We start from the raw sequence: 21,300 nt of genomic DNA, 5'->3' as shown, positions 1-21,300 counted from the left end.
ATAGTCACAGGTCTGCTCAGGAAAACTGGGATTTTTAAAATACTTTGTTTATTTGCAATGTTAGTTTCCATTTGGTTCGTATAGAATTTGAAAGGCCCTTTAGGAGAAGTGGTTAATTAAGTATACATACAGACATTCTTTGTTCAACTAAGTTATGAATTATTTATTAAATTTCAGAGGCTGTGCTCACTAAATCATTCTAAATCACTAAATCCTTGAGTTCATTCTAAATCACAAGGATAAGTTAGACAGTGTTTGACGCAGTCGAAGGGACGTGCTTAGTTTACAACGGCAAACATAAGAGGCTGGAGAGGCGAGAAGGCATCGACAGGGAAATGTCTCCATATCAAGAGACAAAAACAGTCTTTACGTTGAACACGTAATGAGCCAAGTTTCAATAGAAGACTCAATATCAAGCGCTTCGAAAACAAGCGCTTTGCATTTTGGGTAACGGATGTCTGTGACCCACGAGATCAAGCCGTATATCTTTGATGAGAACCATCTGTACAAAGTTTTAACCTTAAGTTGTTACCAAAAGTGGTGTGTTAGTGGTGTGGTGGTGTTATTTTTCCACTTTTCCCTAGGGGTTACGAGTTGTAATAAAATCTATGACAAGAGAGTAAAATAAATATAGAAGTACTTTTAAGTTTACTTATGTTTTGTTCGCACGCCATTGGTTTAAACATGTCACGTGATTGGAAGTGTGATGAAAGTGTCCTTTTCGAAGTCAATTAAAGTTGGGCAGCTTTTGCCGTTGTTTTTATTTGTTCGTGAAAAATATCTGAGACTCGTTTCGCATCAAATGTAGCTTAATTTTTGTTAATCGCAATTCAGTGATTATTGATGGATATCGCCGAATAAGCAATTAATTTCCCAAGCCTATTTCAAATACAGTGAGGTGATCTGGTTTTAATGAACTGAGTTGATGATATAAATCGGCCACCGTAAAGAGTTTTTACAGCTGACGTTTCGAGAACTTGCCTATTCAGTTCACATATATGATTTTCATATACTTACACTCACCACCTCGCGGGTTTATTTGTAACCAACATAATGACCAGAGCGCTTCACTGGTATCGCAGAGGTCATGGGTTTAAATCCCTGGTACAGGAGTAAATTTTTTTTTCAGGGCTTATTTTCATTAACACTTAAGTCGTGTTCTTAACTGCGAGGAACCAAAACAATATTCGTTGTGAGGGAGTACTTCATACATTACTTGGTACAAACAATTTCTGAATAAAAACCTTCGGAACGTCTTCATAACTGAATTTTTTTTTTTTTTTTTTTTTTGGTAAAGGTGAGGATGGCTTTCGCAGTGCGGCTGTGGAGGTAAGACGTGTCGACAAAGCTAGAGATGATTATCTAAATTGCTATTGTTATCAAACCCTTCATTAACTGATAGCCCTTATAAATTAAGGAATAAAGAATGAAAAAGGACGACGATACCGAGCATGTGGATCGTCTTGACGTAATGAATGCAAAAGTAGACGAACTTCTTGCAGCTTGCGGGGAAATTGAATTGCTAAAGAACGAAATAAGTGAACTGAGATAAGAATTGAAAAGTTTGAAGGATTCATTGGAGTATGCTGAGAAGGCGATTGAACGCCTTAAAGAAAAAAATGGTGGAAACAACCAAGACAAATAAAGAACACAGTGAAGACATTGAATTCTTTGACGCTGATATCGGTGCCCTGAACCGAAGAAAGATCAACGTAGAAGGCTACAGGCGACGCGAGAACATAAAAATCTTCAACGTCAAAGAAGAATCAGGGGAAAACACCGAGGAACTGATAAGAAAGCTGTTTGTCACGAAATTGCAAATTCCGAACAAACATGTTAAAAAATTTTCGCTTTGAAAGAGTACATCGGATTCCGAGTGAGGCACCAGATCGGAGGTCAAGCCGCCCAAGACCAGTGATTGCAAGGTTTAGCTTCTACCAAGAAAAGGACTTTGTTCGTTTATTCTATAAGAACTTGAAAGGAACTGATATTGGAATAGTAGACGACCTTCCAAAGAGAGATTAAAGAAATCCATAAAAAAATTACATAAAATGTTGCAAGCAGAAAATTTAGATTGTGAAGAAAATCTTATTTGTCGATGAGATTTTAATTGCCCTCTAAATCAAAAGCTTGATAAAAAGGATGGTGTAATGCAATGTTATAGATAATGACTTAGCATCAGAAAATTTGCATTGGAGCCAGGGAGACCCCCTCTCTCCCTATCTCTTTATCTTGGGCTTAAAAACCTTGGCAATTTCAATTCGAGAAAATCCTGAAATACAAGGAATTAAAAATCGCAAACTTCTACAATATGCAGAGAATACCACTTCTGTACTATCAAATCTTAATTCTGCTAACGCATTATTTCAACAACTGGATATATTTAAAAATTCATGTGGACTCGAATTCAACAGTTCAAATACAGAATCTCAATCATCCTACTAGTCGCGATAACTAAAATATCCCGTTGAACTAATGAATTTAGATTTTCGCGTCTCAGAGCCTTGATCGAGTACATTGAATTATTTAGCAGTATGCTTAGATACGCATGCGTCAAGCTTCTGATCGCGAGAACAGTTGCTGGACAGGTGTGCCAAGAATCGCGTAAATCAAACACTGCAAAATATCAGCATTAGATTTCTGTTCGACTATCATTTTTCTTAACTTAACGCACTCTTCGACTGATTATTCAATTCCTTGAAGGTCTTTTCTTCTGCCATGGTCCATCTTGCTCAGAGTTGGTTTTTAACGGTTTTACTTTGTAACTGGATCCCCTTGATAATTTGTGCAAAAGGTAAGACAAATTTTATTCCTTAATTTCATATTTCATTTGCTATCGTCGAACATACAACAATCGACTAGTGAGATTTTTTTCTGAAGAGCAAAAAAGTGGAAGAAAAAAAATATATATATAGCCCCCTTTTTTAAAATCATTTCATAACTAGAAAAAAGTTATTTTAAATCAGTCCCAAACCATGTCTTGTATGCTAAAAAAGTGATGTCTGCCACACTTTTCTGCGGCACCTTGTCAAAATATCAACCATCGTAACTGTTAAATTTCTTAAGCAAATTTTGCCCGATTATGCACCTTGAGAATCCAGAAAAGAAATTTCGCCAATAAAGCTTTCTCAATGGCTTACATGGCCCCTATACTAAGAAAATTCGCTTTAATGTCTAGCAAAATATCATGGTAACTAATCAAATTTTAACCTCGTTACATTGTCATATAATGCAGAGCACGGTTATTGAGTAAGTTAAATTAAGGGCGAAGAACCAAAAGTCTAAAATTCTCAGTTCGCTAAATAGAAATTCATAATTGTTATAGCGATTATTAAAGGAAAAATTAAAATAATTCAAAGAATCTCAGAGAGCGCTTGACAGTTCACTGACACCATTTCCTCGACTTTTAAGATACCCAGTCTATTTTTTCAAGAGTGTATGGTAAGTGTTATTGTTTCACAGTTCGCGATTCTTGATTAGTTTTAAAAGCTTGACGAACTCAACCAGCTGCTGAGCATTTGAAAGGATTAAAACAAAACCAACACCGATAAAATAAAGAAATCAATTTTAGAGAACTAAAATGAAAAAGGTAGGAGGTGAACTTTGTTCTTTGCCTCACGATAGTCACTTTTGATGTTGATCGCGATGTTGCGATCAATATCAAAAGTGACTCTATCGTGAGACAAACGAACGAGGTTCATCTCCTATCTTACATCACGAGGAACAATAAACACACAATTTATTACATAAAATGACAAAGGCCCCGGGCGTCAATTGGCTAGAAAAGAACAAGAGCAATTAATTATAAATTTATTGATTCTTAAACTTCCTTTTTTTCTTCAATGAAATATCCATCTGATCAAAGTAAGACTAAAGATAAAAGCAGAAAAATTAGTTGATAAATGGTTATACAGTTCAAAATGACTAAAATGAAACACGCATGATTCCCTGTAACTCTGTGGTTCGTGCTTACGCACTCGTCAGACAGATTTTCGCTGTATTTCGCTCTACACTCATGTGTAGAACGACAGCATTTGCTACAATTTCCCACAATTAAATGGTTAATTTCATATTCACATTTACACTTTATTGCAATGACAGATTTGATAAAAGGACATGAGAAAGTAATCAAACATACTCAAGCACAATTCAAGTCTAAGAATAATTTTTTTTGAATTGATACCAAAGAAAACCGAAATGAATGACGACGTTACTCATAAAGAAACTGATGTATCAGTTTCATAATCGATCAATGATATGCCTGAGTCTGTGAAAAGAGCTCTCTTTTCTCTTTTATATCACTGAACGTGTCCTAAACGCCACAGAACTATATAAACCGCCTGAAAGACAAACCGCCATATCTCTTCCCCCAATGGTTCGACAGAGAGTGATCCTCAAAGAAACGTTTCATTATCTATATACACCTTCCATTGGATCACTTGCAGCACACGATGTTTTTGACTGCACCTTTGAATGCCTCAGTAATCCTCTATGTTCTTCTTTGAACCTGGCTTCCTCCAAAAGAGCAGACGGTACATTATTGTGTGAGTTCTTGTCTTCCGACAGATACAGAAATCCGAAGGAATACAGAAGAAACCAGAGTTCGCATCACTTATATTTTAAGGTTAATATTATTGTTGGGGTATTTTCATGGACATTCCTTTTTATTTTTTTCGCTAAATATACCTACACACCCATAAAGTCTCACTAATTTATTCCTCCTTCAAGCTTTAGAAATCTTGTATTATTTACGCTCTGAATATTTATTACATCAATTTTTAAATCACTGGCGATCATTGCAATCTGAATGGTTCTCATCGGTGAGATTTATTAACGAAACCTTTACTAAAAAACGACAACCAATCAGATTTCAAGGCTTTCTTTAAGTAACCGATTGATTAAAGAAATGACAGACAACTTTTGCAAATTTTTACTGACTAGCTCAGTACTGGGTCAGTAACATATTTGTATAGAATAAAAAATCCTGTATTTGATCGAGTAAATTTTTGCCATTTAATGATGGATGTATTAAGTGATAATCGAACTCCGTGGCGTGCAAGTTTGGTCTAAAATCGTACTTGTGATTTCTAATCACTCGCATGATTTCGGACCAAATTGCACCCCACTCAATTCAATAGCTATTATTAATAATAGTTGTATTAAGTGGTAATGAGCTTCGTGTCGTGCAATTTTGGTCTGAAATCTTATTCAATGATTATGATTATGATTTCAAATCACTCGAATGATTTCAGACCAAATTGCACACCCCTTTTCAGTTTAATTGCCATTATTAATTATTTCATGGTTATATCGTTTCAGTCACCTTGCTCATCGTATCCTTGCCAGAATGCAGGCGCTTGTGAGACAAACTATACAAATAATACTTTTAAATGCTTCTGTGAGAATGGTTTCACTGGAGAGTACTGCGAGAAAGGTAACACTGTTAAGCATATAAAAATAAGTACGTAGCGATTTTACTAACTTTAAGATTTTGAGTAAAAAAAACCACATTCGAAGCTAGCAATTCATTTGAATGTGATATTGTTAACCCAAAGGCATGCTTTTTTATCAGGTTTCTCATAACCGGTTTCCATCTGATGCAGCTTCTAACTTATGCATTTTTCATTTCTTAAAGCACTGAAGTCTTGTAAAGAAATATATGCCGCACACAAGTAAGTAACGTGCGTTTTCATAATCATTACAGAAACGGCAAAAGTGGGACAATTATCACTATGCCATGCAACATCGCTTTCAATATCATAATTATAATCTTTGACATGATCATTACTAACAATTTTTTTCATTATTACTATCATTGTCATTATCAATGTAATTAGTACTATTAGTATTACCATTATAAGTTTGAATTGCTTTAAAAAAATTAGTGTCCGCGACAGGCTTAACGTGAGTCAGTTTGCTACTCTGATCATAAGCGAGAAACCAGTCTCTCTTCTTTGTCACATGGGAGATTTTGGATGTGGTGATGGAGGATGGACGCCGGTCATGAAGATTGACGGCAACAAGGTTTGAGTTTTCCCCTTTTTTTTTTTTTCTTTTTTTCTTTTTTTCATCAAAAGTAATTGCCAAAGCATTATGGCCAACATGTTAGAGTGCGTCCATCAAAACATGAATAATGAGAAACCTGCACCGAGTGGGTCGATCTGAAATTAAAGCAACGCTGAAATAAATTTGAATATTTCGTTTTGAGAAGTAATAGCCTAACTTTTTCTAGACAATCCTTTTAAGGTTCGTTCGGACGAAATGATCAGCCGTATTTCTTTGAAACAAGATAAGATTATAGTTTTAGAATTTTGTATTCCTGAACAATGTAGAAAACATGAACGAAAGGGTTCTCATTCTTATACAGGACACCTTTCACTTTGGCAAATCTTTTTGGACTGATGAAAAGGAATACAATCCTTCTGGGGGTGAAACTGGGTTTGACCATCAAGAAACAAAGCTACCCAGTTATTGGAACACATCCTTCTCCAAGATCTGTCTCGGTATGATGTTCGACCAGCAGCTCAGGTTCATTGTCATCTACAAGCAAGCTGACTCTCTGTATTCACTGATCGCTGACGGAAAATATCGCAGTACATCCCTGGGTCGTGACACGTGGAAGAAATTACTTGGTGATCATGCCTCTTTACAGCTCAATTGTAATAAGGAAGGGTTCAACATAGAATGTCATAATAGCGAGGCATCTGCAAGGATTGGCATTGTGACAAATAACGAAGATTCCTGCCATTCGTGTGACTCCAGGCTCGGGTTTGGCACAAAAGGAAGAATTGATGCCAAAAACACCTGTGGAAACGTGGCTCTGGCTATGCACAAGGCAGATAATGGAGACAAACGCATCAAAGCCATGGGTTACGTATTGGTTCAATGAATGGAGTTTACATTACTGATCAAATTTGTCTTACAACGCTGTTGCAGCTATAAGGATAATCTGCTTTCACTGGAACCCCATTCACACCGGCAAAACATGTTTAGTTAAAGCGGTTTAACTGGGAGAAATTCAGAGACGGAGAACCCCCCAAAAACTAAGATGTCACATACTTGTATGTTCAGTGCACTAAATTTGAAGTCAACAGTCATTGGTTTAATTAGCTTTTATGAAGAAAAATTTAAACCGTGATTAACAAAACAGCTTTAGAACATGTTTAAGCTCTGGTGTGAAAGGGTCATTAGTTTATCTTGGTGAGTGATTGTAAGACTTTAAATTGTGCTTCTCACGTCATGATTACTAAATAGTTGTAGGAACGTGTGTAGTCTAAAGCGGTTTCACTGAAAGAAACTCAGGGAAAGAGAACCGTGAAAAAATACATTTTTTATAGGATTAAGATGTCACCAACTAGTATTTCCAATGCCTTAAATTTAAAGTCAACAGAGATTAGTTTACGTAGCTTCTATGAAGAAACATTAAAACCGTATTTCACCAAACAGCTATAGAACATGTTTAAGCTTTGGAGGGAAAGGGGCACTAGTTTATTATGGTAATTGACTGTATGACAAGTCATGATTACTAAATAGTTATAGGAACGTGTGGAGTCCAAATCGGTCTGTTACCATACGATTGATTTACCAAATCTAAGAACAGGGAGGTGGGAGTCCGATATGTTAATCAGAAGCATGATTATTGACTGCATCGGACGAAACGAGGTCCGATGAGTATACTCAATGTGATTGGCCGATGTAACTATCCAAGAAAAGGTGTCCAATTTAAACCATTTGTCCGTTTACAACTCTTCACAATAATTTATGTGAAACAAGGCGGTTTATCCACCAATCATATTCGAGGAAATTGAGATGGCTATAATTAACTGAGGATTATGCAAATTCGTTAGAAGTAGAGGCACTCTCGTTATCTATTACAGGGTGGCCGAGTGGTTAGGGGCTCTGGGCTTGTGATATGTTGGTCCCTGGCTCAAGCCTTTCACCTTGCTACTAACTGGATTTTTTCTCGGTTGCCTTAAGCTCTATGGCTGCGCTTTGTATATAGTCACTGGTCTGCTCAAGATAGTTGGAATTTTTTAAATATTTTATTTATTGACAATGTTTGTTTCCAATTGGTTCGTACTGGCTTTGAAAGGCCCTTCTGGAGGAGTGGCTAATTGAGTATGCATACATACATTCTTTTTCCATACAAGTTATGAGTTATTTACTAAATTTAAGAGGCTGTGCGCATTAATCTGTAAAAAAATGTAATAAAATTTGAATGCGACGGGATTAGCCCATATCGTAGAAAGAAATCACGCAAGTGTTTTAGCAACAAAGTTTTCTTTAATTTTAATTTTCTTGTGAAATAATCAATGCATAGCTATATTGTTAACTTTTTATCTTTGGGCCATTCTTTTGATTCACTTGCCCTAACTTTACTTCAAGAGAAAAAAAAGAAACATTCCCGAATAAAAAACTCAAAGACATAGACAAAATTGTACCGAGTAAGGGAACTTCCTTTGACGAGTTTTTCTTTATAACGTATTTTGATGAATTGTCACTTTTTCTTGACAGAGAGTGAGTTCACAGGCACCCAGGTCGCTCTTTGGAGATCGTGAATTAGACTTCTAAATAGTGCAAATAATTCTCTTCGCGAGAATATTTGATGGGTTTAAAACCAATTGTCTGTATTTCTATTATTAGTTTCCAAATTACCCTAGAAAAACCCATTCGATATTAAGAGTTCATTCCGAATCACAAGGACAAGTTAGACAATAGTTGACGCAATCGAGGGGACTTGTTTAGTTTAGAGCCATGGTATCAGTTAGTTCGGATATTCAGAATAACTGACTGTAACAGTATCCTTGGAAGACCACAATAAATTCTTCTACATGACAAGACAGGTGTATCTGCCTTTTATTTTTCACTCCTATACAATGCAATGGAATTAAGGACCCCAAAGGCATATCTCCTTTTGAAACTTCCTTAGCTGTTTCCGTCAAATCTCCCCTCCCTTCTCTCCCCCCGCCCCGGTTGACAAGTAACGGTGTTTAAGATTAATGTTTAACGAACTTATCAATTCCCGGCTGAGGTTCCATGGCAATTTTCTAGCAAGAGACAAATTAACTTGTTAGCTCAGAAGCCAAGAAAACATCTGCTGAACCTTAATTAATGAAAGATGGAAAGCTGAATCATTATTGGATTTCAACAAGTTCTTGGGACAGCCTTGAAATACTCTTTGAATCATTATTGTTATTACTATGGGCAAATTTCCAACAGGTACCTAACAATGATTATCATATTATGACACCCTCGGTCAATTAGCTCTGAAGGCACCTGACAATCATGACACTGGCATCAACCTTTTATTAGAAAGTTGCAATTAGTTGATGTTATGGAAAGGAAGAAGACTAATTACTTCTTTTCCTCAAGTCGAAAAAATTAATAACAAAAATATGAAAAACATCCACATCGAAGACGACGATATTAACTCTTTAGGCCTAAGTAATAACATATGTTTTAGTGTTTTCAAAGAAGAAAGACGCTGAGTTTGCAAAACTACGCATCTTGGACGTTATGCTCTCTGATGGGAAGCAGAGGGTTTTAGGGCGAGAGACGGCTCTTCTTTCATTATGCAAAACCAACTGTTTGTTTGGGATTTCAGTGCAGCTGTATCTTATTGGAAGTTTATTCTTGCTAAATTTATTCCTGTCATTGTTCCTGTTCCTATTGTTAAATTTTTCCCTTTGGGAAAATTTATCAATTTTCCCCCAATATCAATTGCTAACAATTTACGAGCACTTCGCATTGATAACATTATCATTTTAATTAAAGCCAGAACTTTATTAGAAAAAATTATTTCAAATATTCCGCAAATACAGCTAGGGAAGAAGACGGAGAAGCGTAAAAGAAAAAAAAAACTCCATTAGAAGAATAAGCAGGAATACTGGAACTACTATATTTGTTAACTTGAAACGGCATCTGATGGTTTCACTAAATATAACACGGACACAACATAATGTTTACATAGTTTGCTATCTATGTGTGGGGTCAGGGAAAACCTGATGATACAAAGACGTGTAAAGCCAGAGAATCGAAATGTTATATCCAAAATACGGATTGAGGAGACAAAAGAGAATATAAGAGGGAGAAAAAAAAAGAACAAAAGGAAAAAAACGAAAGATAAAAAAAGAGAGAAAAATATTGAGATAATAATGAGAGCTTTTGACGGTTTACAGTTCTTATTTACTTAGAAGAAATTAAGTATCGATGATAAAGAAGACACGGTAAGACTTTAATTACTTGTGGAGTTGAGCATAGTTGAAACACACCAGTCGTAAAAATCATTTGCGCCATGCTTACCGTTTGTATCTGTATGATTCTATCATGCCCCATGGTGATCAAGTCTATGACATCAAAAGGTAATTTCAAGCAAATTTATTCTCACCTACAGCAATGTAGTTTATTAGTTCCTTTGTACGGGTCAATAAGTCATTTTTACTTACAGCTCAGTCCGCTCATTTTAACTGCCGGCTTATTTTGGACTCTCTTATATTTTCTTGACTTTCTTGTGGGGTTTGTTGGCGAAAAAGGCATATTGATTCCTCCAAATTGATGTAAAACCATAGATAAAAAACACTAGAGTTATGAGTAGGATTATAATTAACAAAAAGATGATCAATTGCTTTCTTTTAAAACGATCTAGTGTGACACTGACATTTGCATTTTTCCCCTCTCTTCAAAAAGATAAGGATAATCTACTTGGCTATAAATGCTTCTTAATCTCTGACACGACTGGAAGTTTTCGTTTTAGCTTCTTTCTTAAGCATTCGAGAAAGTTTGCTAGCCGAAAAACTGAAGGCTCTAAGTCGATCTGTGGGTGATCATGATGTATAAGAAAGCTCGCAACGCTTCTAATTCACAGAACGTCGAGTAGTTATGCTTTCAGCGAAATAGATATGCGTCATTGACCTAACGTGAGGGAAAGGTGGCTGGATATCGGCCGAGACAAAGTCAATGTCCATAAAAACTCAAAATTAGAACAAGGCTTGTGGGATTTAGTACATAGGAAAAAAAAAAGATTCCACCTTAATAAGAATCAAGTATGATTTGTTTATTTTCGAACGTTGGGAAAGAAAGCCAACAGTGATGGCGCTTGCGCGTTTTTCATTCAACAAATTTTAAAATCAAGGGATTAAATGGGTTACTTTGTACTTTTAAAAAGACTGAATCAGAGGAAATTCAGTTCTTGCTCGGTGAGACTCCTTGTTTTCTGAGCGACAAAATTGCTTCCATGCTTTGATATCGCTTTGTTTTTTTATTTTATTTTATTTTGTTATTTTCCACTCTTTGTAGCACAATCGCCTTAAAGTGATTGCTCATGTTTTCTTTGTTTGCTTGTCCTCTGCTGTTTGTTTGTTTGTTTTTTTTTGCGACTCCATTGCCGAAATTGTCGAAGACAAACTGCGAACTTTGTAGGTCCTCTCCAGGCAATTTTTATTGCGCGGGACCAAGGCGGCCAATTTCAAGCGGGAGAGATTGGCCTGTCTTGCCCACTCGGCTAGCCAATCAGAACACCGGATTAGCTTGATATTACCCACGGGTGTTGCCAGCTATATTATAAGTACAGATTCACAATGTCGTTAATTCATTTCCATTACATTCTCAACTTTGAAGACTTCTCTGAAGCAGACCAATGCCGTCAGTTGAAATTCCGGCCTGAAAAAGCATTTGACGGCAAACGCTTAATAAACCACCTGGTTCGCATCAATGAAGTCATGGTAATGGAGTTCTGTGAAACAATGTGTTATATGGAACCCAACTGCGTCAGTATCAATATTGATAAACGAGTGGATGGAAAAGGAAAGTACAAATGTGAATTGAATAATGTTACTCACGAAGGTCACAATCACGAACTGATAGAAAACGGAAATTATTTTTACCATGCAGCTGAGGCAAGTAAATTGTCTATGTAACCTCATTTACAGTGTGTAAAATTTTTTTTTGACAGAAATACGGTGCAGGCTTACACGTAGGGTTACCCTATATATTTAGGCTTTGTAAATTTTGTTTGTGAATTTATACCTCTACTGAACATCACTGTCATTGCAAGTTAGCCAGTGGTACTTCGCCGCCTCAAAAGACATAATTGTATTACTGAAAAGTTTACTTTATTCCCCTCGGGTCAGAGCGCTTGTGTAAACAACCCATGCAAGAACAACGCCACTTGTCAAAGCGGTTTTACCGACAAAGGATATCACTGTTTGTGTACTGCTGGATTTAAGGGCTCGACATGTGATGAAGGTGAAATGTTCTCTTATTATCTATCTTACCTGGTGCTATACTACCTCTACGTTTACGTGTATGGGCAGAAATGTTAAGAATACCCTTTCTTCCCCCTAAATGCATCCTCTTCTGCCTTTCAGATACAGATGAATGTGCTATCTGTACATATTTTTATGCGCTATCTATATATTTTTCGACTGCTTCTTATTTTTAAATGAGAAACAAGAATATCAAGCAATTTCATTCCTCAACAGGACGTTAACTATTTTCTTCGATTAACTTTTGGAATACCTTTTCAGATATCGATGAATGTACTATTGGAAATCACGACTGTGGTACCAATGCCGTGTGCAACAACACCAAGGGATCGTACAATTGCACATGCATAACTGATTATTTGGGAGATGGAAAGAAATGCATTAGAAAGGGTGACCCTTTATGCAAGATACACCTTAGCTCCACCTTTTTAATTATTTATTAAGTCTATAAGCGTAAAAAATCACTGTCACTTATATATAGTTTCCAAAGACGGACGTTATCATGATTATCAAAAAATTGCAGACTAACGCTAGCGAAGCGAACGAGTGATATGGAGTATAATAAAATCAGATTAGGACAAGAAAGTTCACTCAAATCCACTGCCATTTTAAACAAAATACTGAAGTTGGTGAAGCTACAGTACCAACAACTGTCCAAAGCCAGTGTAAGAGGTGTCACTTTTTTTTGTTTGCAAAAAAGCTTACTTATATGTCTATTTTTTCTTTCTCTTTTACTATTGTCTTACAAATTTGGACATTTAGTTTCTACGTGCAAGGAAGTTTATGACAGGAACACGTGAGTTAATGTTTGATTTAAGATAACACTTAGATATCATTGTAAAATCAGACAATTAACTTATAGAAGTAAACTGATAAGATATTAAACGACTGTGAATATATGAAAGTCATATATATTTGAACTGCGGATAAAGGCATGAATTTGAAAGAGATCTTCGCACTTATGAGCACTACTTGAGCAGAAGTGAAAATAAGGTCTGCTAAGATATTTTTATTAGCTTTTTTTCATTGCGAAAAACTCTTTTTTAGGGGGAGTTTTATTTTTATTCCTTTTCGGTCAACTTTTGGTAGGGGTATAAATATCGAGCAAAATATTTTTTCTTTTTAAATTTGCTTTCAATAGTGTGGTTTGATATATCAAATGAGTATGGAAGAAAAAGATTGTAAAAAAAGAAAAAAAGATTGATGTCGCTTGTCAAGTGTCCCCGACGTTTCGTCCATTATTGGCAAAACGTTAAAATTCATATAAAAACTTTACTGTACTTCGTGTACTAGAGAACGACATCTCTCGAGTTTAATATCAGTGGTATAATTTCAGTTTTATTAATATCTCACGTGCAAGTACATTCGATAACACGATTTTTTTCAACAGATCGACTGTGGATAAACTGGTGACATTGCACATTGATTCAAAACCAATTTCCGTGTTCTGTCATATGAAAATCGATGGATGTGGCAATGGAGGATGGACGCCAGTCATGAAAATCGATGGTGATAAGGTCTTGTTCCTTTTTCATATGTCTATTATTATTTTATAAAACGGCTCGTTTTCTTCCTCGTCCGACACATTCATAAAAATTTACCCCATAGCCAGTACCTTCAACATGCAGCTAGAGTTGACTATGCCCATTTCGTTTAATTCGCCTTTTTAAGCTCATTAATTATCTATTAATTTATTTGTTTTTTTAAACGTATTTATTTAAGGACACCTTCCACTTTGGCTCACACTACTGGACTGATAAGAACGAATACAGCCCCTTTGGCGGACAGACTGCGTTTGATAGGCAAGAGACCAAGTTATCGACTTACTGGAACACGCCCTTCTCTAAGATCTGTCTCGGTATGAAGATCGACCAACAGCTCAAGTTCATCGTCATCAAAAAACAGGCCGACTCTCTATACTCGCTGATTGCGGACGAAAGATATCGAAGCACATCACTGGGTCGCGAGAAATGGAAGGCGTTGATTGGTTCGAAGGGTTCTTTACAACTCCGTTGTAACAAGGAAGGCTTTAATGCTGTCTCTGATGAACGTCATTCTAGAGCTAGAATTGGAATACTTGGTAACAATGAAAATGAGTGCAATACTTGTGATTCCAGAATTGGGTTTGGTACTGGGGGTGATCCTGATAACTCTATAACATGTGGAAATGCAGCCTCATGGTTTTATGGGTCGGATAATGGAAAAAGTGATATCAGAACAATGGGGTACATCTTAGTGCAGTAGAAAGCACTACTCGGGAAAGATACCACGTGCACGAAACGATAAAATGGTGTTACTGGAACCTTAAACGGCCGGGAATCGTTATCAGGGCAATAAAATTTCACATGAATGAATAGGTGGATGGACATATCAGGACGAGTACGTAAATAAAAGTCGAAAAAAAGGAATCAGTCATTACATAAGTACCCTGAATGTCTAACTTTAAGAATCAAGTTATAAGATACTTTGAGATTTAATGATTTTTCCTATAATCAGCAATGAGATGCAAATCTTTTAAAATGAGATATTTGATAAAATTTGATAATTGAAAATGAATGAATAGGAGAATGGACAGATCTGGACGAGTACGTAAATAAAAGTCGACGAAAATGAATCAGTCATGACATAAATACCCGAGTGTCTAACTTTAAGAATCAAGTTATAAGATAATTTGGGATTTAATGATTTTTCCTTTAATCAGCAATGAGATGTAGATCTTTTAAAATGAGATATTTGATCAAATTTGATATCAAGCTTTAGGTGTAGCATGTCTAATATTAAATTTCACTTTGTTGGAGTTTTTGTTGCCCAAAACTTGAAGTATACTGTGCTTTAAAGTTCTTTGTTATATTGGCGAAGCTTACCAACATGTTAATTATATCGGCGCCTACCGACATGTTAATTCCATTATAATCTAAATTCATAATTAGTCCATAGAATGGAAGGAATATTTAGACATTTTCTAAATGACTCTTGGATTATAAGACAGTAGGTAAGCTGAGAATCGCAAACAGCCTACAGAATATCACTCAAAATACGAGCGCAAAAAGAAATTACACCATCTCAAGAAATTTTTTGTCTTCCTTTGAATCTACTGCGAATTTGAACACACAGGGCATTTCTTTTCAATTCTAGATACTGCAAGTGAGGGAAACAGGAAATCGCGATAAGCTTTAACCAGTTATTTGCCAGTTTGTCACAGTTTCCATTAATATTGACAAGTTACCGCTATTCAATATCACAGGTCATTTTTGCTTCATGTTGAGTTATCTCTTAAGATAATTAAGGAAACCTTGCTATAATGATTCTTAGAAAATGGGTAAAACCGCTGAAAGAGTCTCAATGGGGCGATGACTTTTACGGCTAAGGGTTAAACTTTTGGCCATTTAACGGCTAACAGTTAATATAGTTCCATTGCTGTCAATACAATTTTCTTCAGCGGTTCACATATTTAAAAAACTATTTAAAGACTACTGGTTAAACAATTTCTTTTTACGCCCAACGTTTTAATATGTTGGCCGTTTTACGGCAAACGGTTAACACCATTCAGATCCTCCTGTGAAGAACGACTTTAATTAACGACGGCGAAGATTCACATGGATTGCACATCACAATTTCCTTCAAAAAAGTTAGCGATAATTCATTACCTTTCCAGCAAAAAAAACAAAACAAACTAAAACCAAGCCAAAACAAAACAAAAAGACAAAGCAGGAAATATTAAGAAAGGAAAAAAAATAATCTAGTTATGTATTTTTCATGGATCCTGTATTCCAATAGCAGCAACAGCTATAAGAGGCAATAAAATAAAAAATAATCTATGTCAAAACTCAAGAAATTTCCAGTCATTTTCTGATAGAGACCATATATCCATTAACCTATTGATGTTTTAATGAAAATGTGAGAGTCCTCTATCTGTTTCGTCTCAGCAGGACTGTTATTTCGTTCTACTCCAGACCGAGCATAACCTGTCATACTTTTATAAACAAACCATTCAGATATTCAAAAATAATTGAATAGACTTTGTCACTTCTAGTTTTATTCAATCTTCTCCAAGGTTGATATTCGTGGCAGGTTTTATGATATGACATTTGAGGGGCATAGAAATTCCCACAAGGAAGCGAAGTCACCAAATTTTCACGTATTTGACGCCACTCTATGGAAAATTGAGAACAATTATTTAGGAAACTCTGACCGCAATATGCACTCATTTATTATGCTAAGAAGAGCACCAGATAGTATGCGTCAAATAGATCATTATGTATGCAGGTTAGGTTTTTCATAATCAGAGTCTTGCCTGCGTGAACGAAAGCCGTTTCTGACAAATATAAAATCTATATATGAAACATATAAAATATCATATCGCTTAGAAGAAACTGCAATCGAGGCCTTTCGCGTGATAATAGCTGAAACAATAAACACTAAATAAATCATGATTGACGAAAACTGTTACACCATAACTATGATTCTACAGGTTACGAATGACGTATAAATGACAGGGATAATTGATAAGCTTCAACGGTATATTTCGTTAAGCAAGAGTAAATGAATCGAATAAATGCTGAACAATTTGGCTATGGATACCGTTTTTATCTGCGTTCTTTTGATGAAACTTTGCGTCATGAACCTCAGGGCTGTTGAATCACAGGGTTAGTATCGACAAAAATCATATTACGTCTTAACAATGTAGCGCTTTTCCTGTTGTTGGCATATGGACCTGACTCTGGCTTTGTTTTTGTGTTTTTTTTGGTTTTTTATTTGTTTAACGAGATGTTTAAGTACAATTCTTTCGAAATAATTTACTACGATGGCGCCCATCCTATGAAACTTTTGCAGCTATCTGCATCGATCCTGTGAAATTTTTGCAGCTATCTGTCTGCATCGATCCAATATACTTTCGCGGTTTAAGTCCCCAGATCGACTTCGATAGGTAATCTTCCCCCTATTGCCCAATGTTCTGTCATCAATGATTTAGATGCTATTGAAAGAGTGAATAGACAACCCTTTTTCAGTCGGATTAAGTGAAAAGAAGCTGTTTTTGCGACTTTTGGGACTTAAAACGATGAAGTCCCTGTTTTTGACTTATCGTTAAGGTTGCGCAATCGATATTCAGCCCGCGAGTCTTGAAGACGTTTTAAGGGTTTCTCCTCTTAATGCCGAAATAAAATCTTGAAACGTTGCAGCAGATTAGGCTCATTTTGAGGAAACTGCACAGTTTACCGACTAAAACTATTTTGGAACATCGCTAAGTCTGGAATGGCTGCTTTACAACTGCTCTGAAATTACTTCTACACCATAACGTGGTTCTTCAATATCAATTTTACGGAACTTTACCTTACCCCGAAAGATTCAATTAATTAATTTGGGATTGTGTGCAGTGTCGGTCCCAGTATTCCATCGCCTACGTTCCAGCACGTCAAAGATGGCATGAAAAAGCAACCTCCTAGCGCTCAAAAAGCGTATTGCATTTTCTCTCTCGTCGTTAATTATTTCAATGCGGGCGGTAAACATCTATCCGCTTCTAGAGCCGAAATAAACCTTATGTTTAATTAAGAGTGAAAAGAGACGTTTCCAAATTTAACCTGCGCAGTATGAGCAGAACTCTGAAGGATATTGCGCCATGTAAAGGGTTGTGAGAGATGATTTCTTTATAAATAGATGTAAGATTCATATTTTATCGTTGTTAATCTAAAACACATTAATGAAACCCTTTATCTCTTAAGAATACAGTGATGCGGACCAATGCCGTCATTTGGAGTTCGGGCCTGAAAAAGCTTTTAACGGGAAACGTCTTAAAAACCACGTGATCCGCGCCGTCGAAGTTATGGTGAAGGAGTTCTGCGAAACAGTGTGTTATATGGAACCCGACTGTGTCAGTATCAATCTTGAGAAAGGAGTGGATGGTAATAGGAAATACAAATGTGAATTGAATAATGTCACACACGAAGGACACGAAGGCGATTTGATTGAGGAGGAAAACTACTTCTATCACGCGGCTGAGGTAACTGCAATTTAGCCAGAAGGGCTCTAGGTCAACACTTCATCACAAAAAAGAAAGTCCTCTTTATTTTCCCCTGTTTTATCTCGCCGATCACCTCTGTTAACCTTTCATTTTTCTTTTTTAACAATTTTTGCTTATTTTTGTGGGTTAATAGTCGGTTTACAAGTTTCATTACAATCTCAATTTTTTCCCTTGCAAATCTGTATTGCCTGATCTCTAAGAAATTATATTTTTGATACAAACAGCCTAAAAGAAGCAGCGTTTTTTTCGTATGGTTCGATTCGTTATAGAGTGCTTGCGTCGAGAATCCTTGCAAGAATAACGCCATTTGTCAAAGGGGTTTTACCAACAAAGGTTACCGCTGCTTGTGTACAGCTGGATTCAGGGGCCAAACTTGTGATGAAGGTATGATAACGCTGATTCCTTAAAGTGACTTTGTACACACCTGTACATGTAAACCTAGATATAAGGAAGATTGACAAACTTGCAAATTCTGATATTGACCCCATCCTTATTTGAAGAATTCAAAATTTTAAGTATACAATAAGTGGCAAAAGTCTTGGCACGCTCTACTACTTTTTGTTTTTTTCTATAACTTTCATTTATCCCCCCCCTCCCCCTCACATTCCCCCTATTGCAATGTTGTCTTGTGCTGGTGTTGATGTCGTCAAAATGGTGACCACCTGGGAACGTTGTTGTTGCTGTTGTTTTCTTTTTTTCTTCAAGAATTTAAAGATTTTTATTTTATTATTATGTTGAGTTGAGGGCTGTCAACCATCCACCAATGAGAGGCATGCCAGCTGCTTTTGTCTCTTATTATAGAAATGAATAAAACAGCCTGGCCACCTAACGAAATAATAGATATATCATAGCATGTCATAACTTCTGTGATGGATATTTAGGAACGTATGATTCAACAAAACGCACTATCATCCAACTGATTTTGAGGCAGTTCTGAAGCTATGAACATATTTTCAGATATCAACGAGTGTACTGAGGCTGCACACAACTGCAAGCCCACCCATCAGTGCGAAAATAGCAAGGGAACTTACAATTGCATTTGTCCACCTGGATATTATGGAGAGAATTGCGATACTTCGGGTAATGCAAAACAGAACACAGATGATTTAATAATAGGCTATCATTTTTTACTAAGATCGGAAGAGAGGAACATTCTAAAGAGCAGTTTGACCTGAAGCGAATGAGTCAGGCTTAATATCCTGACAGTGGGGTGTGGACACGCTTTCCGTGAGGATGTTAGCTCTTTATGCATATTCTATGCATATCCTCTCAACTATTCTCCACACACTTCCTGAGGTGCTGACAAGTAGAACCTTTAAAATAATCAGACTTCTTTAGAATGCGATCGTTATCTTTACTCACCTAACCTTAATGTGTGATTCAGAGGTAATTTTATAATGGGAATTTGGATGCAAATCACTATTAGAGGTCGAAGGGATGAGCAGTTATCCTACAGCCAATGTTGAACTGAGGCTGTGTTTACACTGGAATCAATATTCAAAGAACAAAAAAGGGGTTGTATTTAGCTTTATTTAAAATTCTAAGTCATATTAAGTTAATTATTATTCACTAGACTTATTATAAAAAAAAATTGATCGGTCGAGAACATTCAATGAATATACAAGAGGGTTTGAAGTTGTCGTGATAAATAAAATATATACGGCAGATATTTCCCTTGTCATGTCGAGTTCATATCTTCCAAGCCCTCGTCCGTGAAGTGCATCTTGTCGAGCTTTTGCATCAGCTCTTGGCTTTAGAGATAACTCAGACCTGGGTTCTGATGATTCATGGTATCAAGCTCAACCTCATCAATAATTGCTTAATATAATAGTCATTGGAAACTTTTGACTCCGTTTCAATACTTTTATCCTTGCAGCTTCGAGTTGTAAAGAGGCTTATGAAAAGGACATGTAAGTTAAAGAAAAGAAGGGAAGAATTGACTTGATAATAGAAAGACAAATAAAAATATAGTTGACAATACCATTACCAGCAATCCGAGACATTTTACTCCCGCGGTCCGCGAGGTCAGTAGTTTCTTCAGGTTCTACTGTTCATGCGCTATGGCGTCAGATTTCATGTAAACATGGAGCGAAGTAGATTTCCGCGGAGGAATCGAGTTGATTATAAAGCACTAAATGTTCTTTCTACAGTGGATTTAGAAGTTCATTTGAAAGGAAGGAGAAAATTTAAAAGCGGATCTAAAGTTTATTTTGTGGAGAGACTTATCAGCCGGCGAAGATTGAAGAACGAGGTATGTGTATTGACCCTTTTATGTTCCTGCAGCTATATTTTACTTCGGATGAAATTTATACTACAATCGAAGTAAGTTCATAAACAGCTCTAATCAATCTCTGACAATTTCAGGACTTTGAATACCTAGTAAAATGGAAGGACTGGCCATTGTGGACAAGCACGTGGGAGCCTTCGGCTCATTTGAATGAGCATCTTATCAGGTATATTTAGTTTGTTTTCGATGGTGATTTTAAGCTTAAATGTGAGCTTCATTATAGAAGATGGTTTGATCGTCTTAACCGTAACACGTTTTCGATTCCAATCTTATGTTTTGTTTTCTGCATTAAAAACTTTCTAGGGCATACAGCAACCCCACTGTTACCGTGGAAAGACTACAGAGCGCATCAGTTGCATTTCTGGAAGGCATTCTTTCAATCCTAAAATCGAATGCGGTTAAAGTTCTTTATTCCACTGAAATTAGAATGGATCATGATATTGTGAGATACGTTTTTAAAGGAAAAGGTAAAAGAGCAGAAGACGGAGTTAGTATACTCTATGAAAAAAATGATTTTACTCGATTTGAACTTCCACCATATTGGTACTATTATTTCAATCAACTTGGACAAGGAATAGCAGTTGACTTTCCTGTTAAGTTAAAAACTGTCCTTAACAATTCAAAAAAACGTTACGTTTTATCCAGTGGTCAGGTCAAAATTGCTCCAAATTTTCCAGTTGAAAAAGTTATGATATATGTCAACAGGAAAGCATGCGATTGTAAAAACATTT

General features: G+C 36.2%; 5 protein-coding genes and 1 pseudogene across 6 annotated transcripts in view; 5 read left to right on the top strand and 1 right to left on the bottom strand.

Moving 5' to 3' along the window:
• The window catches only part of LOC131792380 (uncharacterized), a 273,486-nt gene that overhangs the window by 229,071 nt on the left and 23,115 nt on the right, over positions 1 to 21,300 (bottom strand). The gene's annotated exons all lie outside the window — the stretch shown is intronic.
• LOC131792370 (protein unc-13 homolog C-like) lies at positions 1,427 to 2,050 on the top strand (annotated as a pseudogene).
• On the top strand, positions 2,676 to 8,021 carry LOC131792396 (uncharacterized). The gene is made up of 6 exons (XM_059109763.2): positions 2,676 to 2,794; positions 4,326 to 4,624; positions 5,320 to 5,434; positions 5,636 to 5,672; positions 5,886 to 6,024; positions 6,368 to 8,021. The coding sequence occupies exons 1-6, from the start codon at positions 2,719 to 2,721 to the stop codon at positions 6,887 to 6,889; spliced, it is 1,188 nt and encodes a 395-aa protein (XP_058965746.2). The 5' UTR covers positions 2,676 to 2,718; the 3' UTR covers positions 6,890 to 8,021.
• Positions 10,319 to 14,959, top strand: LOC131792393 (uncharacterized). The gene is made up of 7 exons (XM_066169909.1): positions 10,319 to 10,361; positions 11,629 to 11,894; positions 12,129 to 12,243; positions 12,525 to 12,653; positions 13,026 to 13,059; positions 13,654 to 13,780; positions 13,986 to 14,959. Exons 1-7 carry the CDS (start codon positions 10,334 to 10,336, stop codon positions 14,505 to 14,507), a joined length of 1,221 nt encoding a protein of 406 aa, XP_066026006.1. The 5' UTR covers positions 10,319 to 10,333; the 3' UTR covers positions 14,508 to 14,959.
• Positions 16,786 to 21,300, top strand: part of LOC131792397 (uncharacterized) — an 11,311-nt gene continuing 6,796 nt past the window's right edge. The window contains exons 1-5 of one of the 2 annotated variants that reach the window (XM_066169906.1): positions 16,786 to 16,909; positions 17,984 to 18,261; positions 18,552 to 18,666; positions 19,240 to 19,362; positions 20,159 to 20,192. In XM_066169906.1, the coding sequence (XP_066026003.1) occupies positions 16,819 to 16,909; positions 17,984 to 18,261; positions 18,552 to 18,666; positions 19,240 to 19,362; positions 20,159 to 20,192 (641 nt within the window). In that variant the 5' untranslated portion in view covers positions 16,786 to 16,818. The remainder of the gene's footprint in view (positions 16,910 to 17,983; positions 18,262 to 18,551; positions 18,667 to 19,239; positions 19,363 to 20,158; positions 20,193 to 21,300) is intronic. The other variant, XM_066169907.1, reaches the window with a different exon arrangement.
• LOC131788554 (uncharacterized) overlaps positions 19,258 to 21,300 on the top strand; it is a 2,086-nt gene continuing 43 nt past the window's right edge. Inside the window, exons 1-3 of the mRNA XM_059105639.2 lie at positions 19,258 to 20,533; positions 20,647 to 20,735; positions 20,873 to 21,300. The exon at positions 20,873 to 21,300 is cut by the window's right edge and continues 43 nt beyond it. Coding sequence (XP_058961622.1) covers positions 20,336 to 20,533; positions 20,647 to 20,735; positions 20,873 to 21,300 — 715 coding nt within the window. The 5' untranslated portion in view covers positions 19,258 to 20,335. The remainder of the gene's footprint in view (positions 20,534 to 20,646; positions 20,736 to 20,872) is intronic.

Source organism: Pocillopora verrucosa, chromosome 7, assembly GCF_036669915.1.
Source record: "Pocillopora verrucosa isolate sample1 chromosome 7, ASM3666991v2, whole genome shotgun sequence".
Taxonomy (NCBI): domain Eukaryota; kingdom Metazoa; phylum Cnidaria; class Anthozoa; order Scleractinia; family Pocilloporidae; genus Pocillopora; species Pocillopora verrucosa.
The sequence above is the reverse complement of the archived record's forward strand: the minus strand, read 5'-3'. Positions and strand labels throughout refer to the sequence as shown.